Source organism: Pongo pygmaeus, chromosome 15 (genome assembly GCF_028885625.2).
Source record: "Pongo pygmaeus isolate AG05252 chromosome 15, NHGRI_mPonPyg2-v2.0_pri, whole genome shotgun sequence".
NCBI classification, from domain to species: Eukaryota; Metazoa; Chordata; class Mammalia; order Primates; family Hominidae; genus Pongo; species Pongo pygmaeus.
In genome coordinates, this window is record NC_072388.2 from 18,287,525 (window position 1) to 18,301,196 (window position 13,672).

Sequence of the window (13,672 nt, forward strand, 5' to 3'; positions counted from 1 at the left end):
TAATTAATTATATTATAAATAAGAGAAATTATATTAGTTATACTATATTATAATTATATAATTACTTATATATAATTATATTATAATTATATTATGATTATATATAATTAATTATGTATAATTATATTATGATTATATATAATTAATTATGTATAATTATATTATGATTATATATAATTAATTATGTATAATTATATTATGATTATATATAATTAATATTATATTAATTAGATTATAAATAATATTATAAATGATAAATAATATATTAATATAATAATTAATATATTATTAATATTGTTATATTAATAATATAATGTATATTATATTATATAGTATATAGTATATAGTATATAATATATAATATGTATAAATATATAATATGTATATTATAAATATAATGTGTATATTAGAAATATATATAATGTGTATATTATAAATATATATGTATATTATAGAAAATTATATAATATGTATATTATACAAAAATATATATAATATGTATATTATAAAAAATACATATAATATGTATATTATAAAAAATATATATAATATGTATATTATAAAAATAAATATGTATATTCTAAAAATATATATGTATATTATACAAAAATATATATGTATATTATACAAAAATATATATGTATATTATACAAAAATATATATAATATGTATATATACAAAAATATATAATATGTATATTATGCAAATATATATAATATGTATATTATACAAATATATATAATATGTATATTATACAAATATATATAATATGTATATTATACAAATATATATAATATGTATATTATACAAATATATATAATATGTATATTATACAAATATATATTTATATATAATATATAAATATACATTATATATAATGTAAATATATAATATATACATACATAATATATAAATATACATTATATAACATATATTATATATAATATATTATATTTATTATACATATATAATATATATATACTCACAAGCTAATATACTAAATTCTAGGTGAGCCCCAAGTGTTGGAAAGAGAACACACTCCAGGGAAACTTGGGGATGCTACTGAGACCATATGGGGAGAAACACAGGGCTTTACAGTAATCCCTGAGAGAAAACATAGATTTAACACGGATTCGCATGTTAAACCTCTCAGCAAATTCTGAGAAAAGCCTCTGGAGTCTCCAGGAATGAAGGCAGGGCAATAAACCACATATAATCCCCTCACCTGGCGTTTTCCTCAACAGAGCCAATGAAGACGAGATGCTTGATGCTGAGGTTATGCTCAATTCTGCCGTGCGCACCGCTGTCTCCTAACTGAGCCAGAAAAGCCATGATTGTAGGTAAGAAACCACTGCTATGATATACTACAGAGTCTCGACTTTATAAATCTGATTAGGCACTGTTTCTGTGCAAAGACTCAAAGGAGGCAGTATAATAGTATAGTATAAAAGTTCCATATGTGAATCCACAACACATATTCATTGGGTAAAAAGTCGTGCCCCTCTCTGAGCCTCATTTGTAAAATGAAGTTAGATCATTATACCATTTCTTCTATAATTTTATGGTTATTAACAACCATCTTTCTGAAAACAATCTTACTTTCCAGGAGTAATCAGGTGGTATGTTCCTTCTCTCAGGACACCTGGGAAGACAATATACTAAGTGAGGGGCATTCAACAGAAGGCTATTAAATCAAGCTATCACACTTAGGGTGGGTGGACTGGTGGGTTGATTGGTTGGTTGGTAGTTTCTAGTACTGGAAAGGAGTACAGTACATGAAAGAGCTGGTTTCGGCCGGGCGCGGTGGCACATGCCTGTAATCCCACCACTTTGGGAGGCCGAGGCAGTCGGATCACGAGGTCAGGAGATCGAGACCATCCTGGCTAACACGGTGAAACCCCGTCTCTACTAAAAATACAAAAACTTAGCCGGGGTGGTGGCGGGCGCCTCTAGTCCCAGCTACTCAGGAGGCTGAGGCAGGAGAATGGCGTGAACCCGGGAGGTGGAGCTTGCAGTGAGCCGAGATCGCGCCACCGCACTCCAGCTTGGGCAACAGAGTGAGACCGTCTCAAAAAAAAGAAAGAAAACGAAAGAGCTGGTCTCCTAGGATTGTAGCTCAAATAATGATATATCTCAAAAAACAGGAGAAACAGTATGTTTGTGGCGTAAAATAATGAAGATTCTATTCTAATTACCTAACTATTCCCAGACAGCATTTTGGAGACTTTGGAGGGTGGTGTTATATAGAACTTTGTGGAAAGTTTATTCCGTCAATGCGAAAACTCTGAAATTGATTACTCGGGTCTTTCTATTAAGCTCCCCAGCTTTTGATCATTCCATTACTTATCTACACTTCTCCAAAGGCTTCAGAAAAAACAATGTTGCTGCTAATAAAGCACTTACAGAGTAGGGTAGTAGAGAAGACGAAGTGTAGTGTAAAGTTGTCAGTGTATGATGGAGAATGTCCTAAACTGTTATTCTCATCAAGCAGGCATTCAGAACAAGGGGCGGGAGGCTCAGATCTCACAATTCTGGCTCCCAATTTAAGCCTGAGCCTGGACTTGTTCTCTGACCTGTGTATAGCAGAGAAAGGGATGTATTTATGCTTCGTAAACAACAATCTGGAAATCACCTATTGAGCACCTCATTCAAGGAAGATGGTAAACAAATGTCTTTTAAATTCAGCATTGATTGGAAAGCTGGACAACTTTAGAACTCAGATGCTCCAAATTTCCCCTTTTATGCGTCCTTAAAAACTACCAAAGAACCAGTGATGTTGAAATTCAAATCTTCGTTCCCAAGAATACCTGATCCTTCCTTCAACTTCTGTGTTCTTTGTTGCCTTTCACATTTTTCTTTTACATTTCTGACAAAGTTATGACTGGTGACCTGCAATAAACAAGACAAGAGATCTAAACTTAACAAGAAACCCAATATTGAAACTACCTTTTTTTTTTTTTTTTTTTTTTTGAGGTGGAGTCTCGCTCTGTCACCCAGATTGGAGTGCAATGGTGCGATCTCAGCTCACTGCAACCTTCACCTCCTGAGTTCAAGCAATTCTTCTGTTTGGCCTCCCAAGTAGCTGGGATTACAGGCATGCACCACTACACCCAGCTAATTTTTGTATTTTTAGCAGAGAAGGGTTTTCACCATGTTGGCCAAGCTGGTCTCAAACTCCTGACTTCAGCGATCTGCCCACTTTGGCCTCTCAAATTGCTGGAATTATAGGCATAAGACATTATGCCCAGCCAAAACTACCACCGTTTTAAGACTTAATCAGCACATTTTAAGTATTAATCAAGTATAAGATTACTGTTGTTTAAACACATTTATATATTTTATTTAATTCTTAAATACATAAACTTGTTGCTACTGAAAAGTACATACCTAGTCAAATATTTGAAAAGGTCCTTACCTTCCTTTCAGTAAACAAAATTCTAATACATAGGATTGCAGACGAAGCCCCATTTCATCTCAGATTCTTTTAGAAAATCCCTTTGTTTTCACCACCGAAAAAGCTCACTAAATAAACTAAATTTTTGTATTGAAAACATAATTTTCTTTATTTCATCTACATGGTATCTGATTACAAAAAGTAAGATAGTTCCTTTTTGTATAGTATGTGTAAAAAACATAAAAATAAACACTGCCGATCGCTACAGATGTTTTTAAAATATTATCATGGAGTTGTATCTCCATGCAGCAGTCAATCTATTTTGTTTTGTTCAAACATCCAACCCAATTTTATATCAGTTATCCTCAAAATGTCTTTTCTAACAACTTGTGCTAAATAAGAGAAAATTGATGAACTTGTGCTAGAAAACCCATAATCAACATTAGAAAAACAAATCAAAAGCTGAAAAGGTCTTCTCAAGCATCCAAGGAAAAGAAAGAAAATACGTATGTCTGGTTCTGCCACTAGTGTCTGGAGGGGTGGCCTGCCCCTCCACACCTGTGGGTATTTCTAGTCAGGTGGGATGAGAGAAAAGAAATAAGACACAGAGACAAAGTATAGAGAAACAACAGTGAGCCCAGGGGACCGGCACTCAGCACACCAAGGACCTGCACCGGCACCGGCCTCTGAGTTCCCTCAGTTTTTATTGATTATTATTTTCATTATTTCAGCAAAAAGGAATGTAGTAGGAGAGCAGGGTAATAATAAGGAGAACGTCAGCAAAAAACATGTGAGCAAAAGAATCTATGTCATAATTAAGTTCAAGGGAAGGTACTATGCCTGGATGTGCACGTAGGCCAGATTTATGTTTCTCTCCACCCAAACATCTCAGCGGAGTAAAGAATAACAAGGCAGCATTACTGCAAACATGTCTCGCCTCCCACCATAGGGCAGTTCTTCTCCTATCTCAGGATTGAACAAATGTACAATCGGGTTTTATACAGAGATATTCAGTTCCCAGGGGCAAGCAGGAGACAGTGGCCTTCCTCTATCTCAACTGCAAGAGGCTTTCCTCTTTTACTAATCCACCGCAGCACAGACCCTTTACGGGTGTCGGGCTGGGGGACGGTCAGGTCTTTCTCATCCCACGAGGCCATATTTCAGACTATCACATGGGGAGAAACCTTGGACAATACCCCGCTTTCAAGGGCAGAGGTCCCTGTGGCTTTCCACAGTGCATTGTGCCCCTGGTTTATTGAGACTAGAGAATGGCGATGACTTTTACCAAGTATACTGCCTGAAAACATTTTGTTAACAAGGCACGTCCTTCACAACCCTAGATCCCTTAAACCTGGATTTTATACAACACATGTTTTTGTGAGCTCCAGGTTGGGTCAAAGTGGCTGGGGCAAAGTGGCTGGGGCAAAGCTACAAATTAACATCTCAGCAAAGCAATTGTTTAAAGTACAGGTCTTTTTCAAAATGGAGTCTCTTATGTCTTCCCTTTCTACATAGACACAGTGACAGTCTGATCTCTCTTTCTTTTCCCTACAGTGTAGAAAATTCTAGCTGCATTGGATTGCATTGGATTCTAGCAAAATAACACAGAGAACCAAAATCAATTCAAAATCTGGTTGGACATATTCCCACCTGGTCTCAGATTATCTCATGTATTTTCCTGTATACCTCAAGTTCTCTTCTCGATAAAATCCTTGAGATATGTAGCAAGCAATTGGATTACACTGCAAAAGACTTGGATTACACTCATGTCTTTCTTCTTCGTAGACTTAAGACCCATGAACAGGTCAGCAACACACATCGCGACAGAGTTTATTCTCCTGGGATTCCCTGGTTGCTGGAAGATTCAGATTTTCCTCTTCTCATTGTTTTTGGTGATTTATGTCTTGACCTTGCTGGGAAATGGAGCCATCATCTATGCAGTGAGATGCAACCCACGACTACACACCCCCATGTACTTTCTGCTGGGAAACTTTGCCTTCCTTGAGATCTGGTATGTGTCCTCCACTGTTCCTAACATGCTAGCCAACATTCTCTCCAAGACCAAGGCCATCTCATTTTCTGGGTGCTTCCTCCAGTTCTATTTCTTCTTTTCACTGGGAACAACTGAATGTCTCTTTCTGGCAGTAATGGCTTATGATCGATACCTGGCCATCTGCCACCCACTGCAGTACACTGCCATCATGACTGGAAGGTTCTGTGGTAAGCTGGTGTCTTTCTGTTGGCTTATTGGATTCCTTGGATACCCAATTCCCATTTTCTTCATCTCCCAACTCCCCTTCTGTGGTCCTAATATCATTGATCACTTCCTGTGTGACATAGACCCATTGATGGCTCTATCCTGTGCCCCAGCTCCCATAACTGAATGTATTTTCTATACTCAGAGCTCCCTTGTCCTCTTTTTCACTAGTATGTACATTCTTCGATCCTATATCCTGTTACTAACAGCTGTTTTTCAGGTCCCTTCTGCAGCTGGTCGGAGAAAAGCCTTCTCTACCTGTGGTTCTCATTTGGTTGTGGTATCTCTTTTCTATGGGACAGTCATGGTAATGTACGTAAGTCCTACATATGGCATCTCAACTTTATTGCAGAAGATCCTCACACTGGTATATTCAGTAATGACTCCTCTTTTTAATCCTCTGATCTATAGTCTTCGTAATAAGGACATGAAACTCGCTCTGAGAAATGTCCTGTTTGGAATGAGAATTCGTCAAAATTTGTGAACCAAAGATGTGCCATACTTACAAGTTCTAATGAAGAAAAAGGTCGAGATGTTGTCAGTTCTTTAGCAGTCTTTCAGTCCTCAGTCTGAGTAGTTAGAGGTTGTATATTTTACCTGGAAGTGTGCCCAGCTTAAATACGTTTTCAACACTGACTCTAAACCTTAGTTAACTGGTCGTCAACATCCACTTAAGAGTTTTCAAAGCCTGTCTTTATTAGAATGATAAAATGGAATTTCTACATGAGATGCCCTCCTGACATGCCCCATGGTTCATCATTGTATATCTTCTTCCTCATTACAACAAGACAATAAATTCAACTTTGTTCAACTACAGGTATGTTCCTAGAAGTCTTTGTCTGATGGGAATCAATAGTAGCACAATACCCAGCAAACAGTAAGGCCTCAAACATGTTTTTTAAATATCTCTATCTAATTTTTTTACTTACAACAATAATATGTGATTGTTGTAACAAATTCAAGCAATTCAGAAGATGTCCATCTTCACTCCCATATTCACCAATTTTCCTCTCTGCTCCTCAGAGTCAATACATCTACATCCCTCTGTCTGGCACTCAACACCCTTCGTAATACATCCCCACTAAGTCTATTTCATTTGTTTTCCATTTCTTTGCAACATGAGCCCTCAGCTCTAGTCTGGCCAATTACTTTATTTATTCCATTCTATCTTTTCACATTTTCTTAGGCTATTCTTTTTTTTTTTTTTTGAGACAAAGTCTCACTCCGTCACCAGGCTGGAGTACAGTGGCGCAATCTCGGCTCACCACAACCTCCGCCTCCTGGGTTCAAGCGATTCTCCTGACTCAGCCTCCCAAGTAGCTGGGACTACAGGTGCATGCCACCACGCCCAGCTAATTTTTGTATTTTTAGGAGAGATGGGGTTTCACCATCTTGGCCAGGATAGTCTCGATCGCTTGACCTCATGATCCACCCACTTCAGCCTCCCAGAGTGCTGGGATTACAGGCGTGACCCACCATGCCTGGATAATTTTTGCATTTTTAGTAGAGACTCTGTTTCACCAAGCTGGCCTGGGTGGTCTTGAATTTCTGACCTCAGGTGATCCACCCACCTCGGCCTCCCAAAGTGCTGTGGTTACAGGCATGAGCCACCGTGCCCAGCCTAGGCTGTTCTTTCAACCTGGAGAGCCTCACCTGATCTTCTGCCAAGCAACTTGAGAAAGATATTTAACACTTAAATTCTTAAGTTCTTATTTTATCAAATGGGTATAATTCATGCCTTGTAACAATATCGTAAGAATTAAATCTGATCATTTCTGTAAGAGCCATAGCACAGAAAGACACATATAGGAGGCTCTGAGTACACGTTGTTCTCTTCTCCCTCCTGTCTTTCAAACCTGACTACGGATGCTTTTCTGGTTATCTCTTAGATATTTTGCAATCCTCATGGAAACCTATGTACTTAAAGATGGCTTATTTAAAAACCAGTTGGGATGGATATATATTTTATATAAATTTATCTATAATTATATATCTTATACATATTTGTATATTTTATATATGAAGTTTATATATATGTAAAATCTCTTCATATATGTATATATAATATACATGTGTATATAATATACAAGTATAATATATATGTATGTATATATACTAGATATATGTATATATAGTATAGGGAAAAAAAAGGAGAGATCAGACTGTTACTGTGTCTATGTAGAAAGGGAAGACATAAGAGACTCCATTTTGAAAAAGACCTGTACTTTAAACAATTGCTTTGCTGAGATGTTGTTAATTTGTAGCTTTGCCCCAGCCACTTTGACCCAACCACTTTGCCCCAGCCACTTTGACCTAACCTGGAGCTCACAAAAACATGTGTTGTATAAAATCAAGGTTTAAGGGATCTAGGGCTGTGCAGGACGTGCCTTGTTAACAAAATGTTTTCAGGCAGTATACTTGATAAAGGTCATCGCCATTCTCTAGTCTCAATAAACCAGGGGCACAATGCACTGTGGAAAGCCGCAGGGACCTCTGCCCTTGAAAGCGGGGTATTGTCCAAGGTTTCTCCCCATGTGATAGTCTGAAATATGGCCTCGTGGGATGAGAAAGACCTGACCGTCCCCCAGCCCGACACCCGTAAAGGGTCTGTGCTGCAGTGGATTAGTAAAAGAGGAAAGCCTCTTGCAGTTGAGATAGAGGAAGTCCACTGTCTCCTGCTTGCCCCTGGGAACTAAATGTCTTGGTATAAAACCCGGTTGTACATTTGTTCAATTCTGAGATAGGAGAAAAACCGTCCTATGGTGGGAGGCGAGACATGTTTGCAATAATGCTGCCTTGTTATTCTTTACTCCGCTGAGATGTTTGGGTGGAGAGAAACATAAATCTGGCCTACATGCACGTCCAGTCATAGTACCTTCCCTTGAACTTAATTATGACATAGATTCTTTTGTTCACATTTTTTTGCTGACGTTCTCCTTATTATCACCCTGCTCTCCTACTACATTCCTTTTTGCTGAAATAATGAAAATAATAATAAAAACTGAGGGAACTCAGAGGCCGGTGCCAGTGCAGGTCCTTGGTGTGCTGAGTACTGGTCCCCTGGACCCACTGTTGTTTCTCTATACTTTTTCTCTGTGTCTTATTTCTTTTCTTAGTCTCTTATCCGACCCGACTAGAAATACCCACAGGTGTGGAGGGGCAGGCCACCCCTTCACATAGATAGATATAGATATAGATTCAATATAGATTTGGCAACCATAAAGAGATTGATTAGACTGCCAACTTTGAGTCAGACTTGTGTCCTGGTTTATCTGCTTACTAGTTATGTGACTTTGGCAAACAAGTTGCTTAAATGCTACAAACTTCATCTGTAAGATAGGGTAATAATAACACTTAGAGTTGTTGGTTTGTTATGACTTAATACTTATAGAGCACTTAGAACTATGCCGGGCCAACAGTACAGTTCAATAAATATCAGCTTTAAAAAAATTATTTAACTCTGTAAAATATCATGGTAGCTTTCAAAATCAGCTCATATAATTTTTCCATTTAACAGATACATTGTGTTCCACTATATGAATGTTTCATCATTTATTCATTACTCAATGATAATATATTGTATCTTATATTTTACAATTAAAACAATGCTGTAATTAATATCCTTGAATATGGCCTCATAGAGCTACATTGATATTCCATAAGTTAGAGGAAGAATTTATGGAACACAGGAAATGTGCATTTTTAATTATGCTAAATACTGGTAAATTAGATGCCCTAAATAGTATGGGACAAATGGTGCTGGGGCAAGTAGATATCCATATGCAAAAGAAAGAAGTTGGATACCTATCTTACACCATTTACAAAAATTAATTCAAAATGGATCAAAGACCTAAATGCAAAAGCTAAAACTACAAAACCCTTCACAACCTAGGATTAGGCACTGGTTTCTTAGATATGACACATAAAGCACAAGAAACTAAGGAAAAAATCGGTAAGTTGGACCTTATCAAAATAACAATTTTTGTGCTTCAAAGGATACCATCAAGAAAGTGAAATGACAACTGCTATGGCTTGAAGGTCCGTGTCCCCTCCCAAGTTCATATGTTGAAATCCTAACCCCCAGAGCAATAGTGCTGGGAGGTGGGGCCCTTGGCTTTGATTAAGTCATGTGAGTGGACCCCTCCTGAATGGGATTAGTGCCCTTATAAAATAGGCCAAAGGAGCTCATTTGCCCCTTCAACCACATAAAGACATAGCAAGAAGGCACCATTTATGAACTAAGAAATGGACCTTTATCAGACACCAAATCTGTTGGTGCACTGATCTTCGACTTCCCCATCTCCAGAGCTGTCAAAAATAAATTTATGTTTTTTATAAATTACCCAGTTTATGGTATTTTCTTATAGCAAACTGAACAAACTAAGACAAATATTTAGCCCCTAACATTTAGAGACCAAAAGTACATTAGTAGTGGCCAAGGACTAGGAGGAGAGGATGAGAAATGACTACTGCTAATGGGTACTCAGTTTCTTTGGGGGTGATAAAAATTTTCTGGAAACAGATAGTGGTGATGGTTGTACAACCTTGTGAATATACGAAAAATTACTGAAATATATGAGTAAATGTTCCATCAGGGAACTGCAGATCAAAACCATAATAAGATATCACCTCACATATGTTAGCATGGCTACTACCAAAAAGACCAAAGATAACTAGTGTTGGCAAGGATGGGAGTAAAGGGAACCCTCATATACTGTCGGTGGAAATGTAAATTAGCACAACCACTATAGAATACATTATGGAAGTTCCTCAATAAATTAAAAATAAAACTACCATATAATCCAGCAATTCCACTTCTTGGTTATGTATCCAAAGGAATTGAAATCAGGATCTCGAAGAGATATCTGCATTTCCATGTTCATTTCAGCATTATTCACAATGGCCAAAACATGGAAGCAACCCAAATGTTCATCGATGAGTGAATGGATTTTTTTAATGTGGTATAAACACACAACGGAACAGTATTCAGCATTATAAAGGAAAGAAATTTCACAATTTGCAACAACATGAATGCATCCGGAGGACATTATACTAAGTGAAATAAGCCAGACACGGGACTAATACCACATAAGTGATGAATGCAAAATAGTTAAATTCATAGAAGCAGAGAGTAGAACGGTGCTTGCCTGGATTAATGGGAGGGTAAAATAGGGAGGTATTAGTCAAAGGGTACAAAGTTTCTGTTATACAAGATAAGTCCTAGAGATCTAATATATAGCAGAGTGCTTATAGTTAACGATATTGCTTTGTATACTTAAAATTTTGCTAAGAGGGTAGATCTTATGTTAAATGTTCTTATCACAAAATAATGACTAATAAGTGGATGGGAAGAAACTTCTGAGGTTGATGGATATGTTCACGGCCTAAATGTGGCAATGATTTCATGGATGTCTACTTCTCTCCAAACTCATCAAGCTGTATATACTATATACATACAAATGTTTACATATCAATCATATCTCAATAAAGTATTTTTTTGTTTATCTAAGTTTGTTCTCCAAATAAATCTGGAAAAAGATCTTAGCTCTGCAAATTTTCTACTGTAGGACAGAACCTGGTCTTACCTATCTACCTGTGCTCTACTGACCTCTAATGGCCATTATGCTTCCATGATACACCTAAGAATGCAACAGGAGAAACCTCAACCCACCCAAAAGTAATATGAAAAGGAGTATAGGCCAGGTATGGCAGCCCATGCCTGCAATTCCAGCACTTTGGGAAGCCAAGGCAGGAGGACTACTTGAGTCCAGGAGTTGAGACCAGCCTAAGCAATATAGTGAGACCCCATCTCTGCAAAAAAAGAAAAAAATTAAAAATCAAAAATTAACTGGGCATGATACACACACCTGCAGTCCCAGCTATTTAAGAGGCTGAGATGGGAGGATCTCTTCAGCCCAGAAGTTTGAGGCTTGCAGTAAGCTGTGATCGCACCACTGCACTCCAATCTGGGCAACAGAGCAAGACCCTGTCTCCAGAAAAAAAAAAAAAAAAAAAAAAGAGAGAGAGAAAAGAAAGAAAGGAAAAGGGGTATATTGGTTAATAGAATTTTCTAGTTAACTGCTGACCAGGGAAAAAAAAAAAAAAAAAAACTTTGATACTGAGTATTAAAGCATTCCAGGCTGGGTGCAGTGGCTTTTCCCTGTAATCTGAAAAGGGAGGACCGTTTGAGGCCAGGAGTTGGAGACCAGCCTGGACAACATAGTGAGACCTACATCTTTAAAAAAAAAAAATTAGCCAGGCATGGTGGCGACTTGGGAGGCTGAGGTGGGAGGATTGCTTAATCCTGGGAGGTTGAGGTTTCAGCGAGTTGTGATTACGCCACTGCACTCCAACAAAGGAGACCTTGTCTCAAAAAAGAAAAATCTAAAGTCTATGTTCCCACCTTTATACCTTATTATGTTGAAAACAATTTAATCTTTTACCTCATAAGAACTCAGGAAGTGCAACATGTCTGAACAAACAGTGAACAGGCAATCAAATAATGGGGGTTTCCAATCCCAGCTCAACACCAACTAGCTACGTGTCCTTACACAGGACACCTGACCTCTCTGGTCTCAGCTCCCTTATCTGTAAGATAAGAAAGTTGAACAAAGTGAATTTTCTACTGTTGCCTACACTCACGTTTCCTCAAAATGCAGTATGTCTCATGGTACATATAGTGTAAGGGAGGGGAAACAGATAAGTGAAAAACCAATTTTAATTTAGTGTGGGAAATGCTATAACAGAGTAAGTATAGAATGCTGTCAGAGCACATGAGAGGAGCACATAACCCAATCAAGATCTAAGGGTGTATGGGGAGGTGACAGGGAAATTGTTAAGAAGTAACATCTAAGCTGCTGACACCTACTGGGTGAATAGGAATTATCTGATGAACTGAGATGGAAGAGAAGGAACAATATTTACAAAAGATCAGAAATGAAAGTGAGTAAGCATTCAGGAAACTAAAATTAGTTCGTTTTGGCTGGAATATACAGTGTAAGGAAGAAATGTCAAAACATAACAGGGGTAAGCATCGGCCAGCTCACTGAAGGTAATATACATCAAAATGAGAACTTTGGACTTTATCCTAAGACCAATGAGAAATGTTTGAAAGGTTTGACTCAGAAATGATATAATCATTTACATTTTTGAAAGATCAATATGACCACAGGATAAAGAACACACTGGAGAATAAAGGTCAAGGTTTCTTTTGTTGTTGTTTTTTCAGACAGGGTCTCATTTTGTAGCCCAGGCTGGAGGACAATGGCATCATCATAACTCACTGCAGCCTTGACCTCCAGGGCTCAAGTGATCCTCCCGCCTCAGCTTCCCAAGTAGCCAGTGCTACAGGCACACACCACCACATCCAGCTAATTTTTTGTATTTTTTGTAGAAATGAGGTCTCACTTTGTTGCCCAGGCTGGTCTTGAACTTTTGGGCTCAAGCAATCCTCCTGCCCCGGCCTAGCAAAGTGCTGGGATTATATGCATGAGCCACCACGACAGGCCAAAGAACACACTGGAGAAGAAAGTTCAAGGGTAAAGGGAGGGGACAGATTATAAGAGTATTGCAGCAGTCAAAAGAGGATAGGACAGTGACCTAATCTCAGACAGTGTTTCTCAAAGTATGGTCTGCAATGAGAAAAGAACAGAAATTGAGAGAAAGCTTTAGAAACTTTTATAGCAATTCAACATTGTGGTAACATCCAAGCACATGATCAGTTGTCTCTTCTCCTTGAACAAGATATAAACAAGTTTGAGTATTGTAGTACTATCCATTTATACTAGTCATGCACAGCCGAACTGCATTAAAATGTAATATTTTAAAGTTGGCTTGTAAACTATAATCAAAAGTAAATAAAAATTGAGAAAACATATACTTTATTTTTATAGCTTATTTTCATGATCCTTTTAAATTTTTAATTAATAGTACAAATTTTGGAAATATAATGTTATTTATTTTTAATCCTAATTTATTTATGACAAAATAAACTTTACTAGACTCTTTTTCAAGAAAAGATA

General features: G+C 37.3%; 1 protein-coding gene across 1 annotated transcript; it reads left to right on the forward strand.

Moving 5' to 3' along the window:
* Nucleotides 1–1,665: 1,665 nt before the first annotated feature.
* LOC129012919 (olfactory receptor 11H4-like) lies at nt 1,666–6,708 on the forward strand. Its single transcript, XM_054449087.2, has 2 exons — nt 1,666–1,711; nt 5,180–6,708. The coding sequence occupies exon 2, from the start codon at nt 5,191–5,193 to the stop codon at nt 6,133–6,135; it is 945 nt and encodes a 314-aa protein (XP_054305062.2). The 5' UTR covers nt 1,666–1,711; nt 5,180–5,190; the 3' UTR covers nt 6,136–6,708.
* Nucleotides 6,709–13,672: the final 6,964 nt, after the last annotated feature.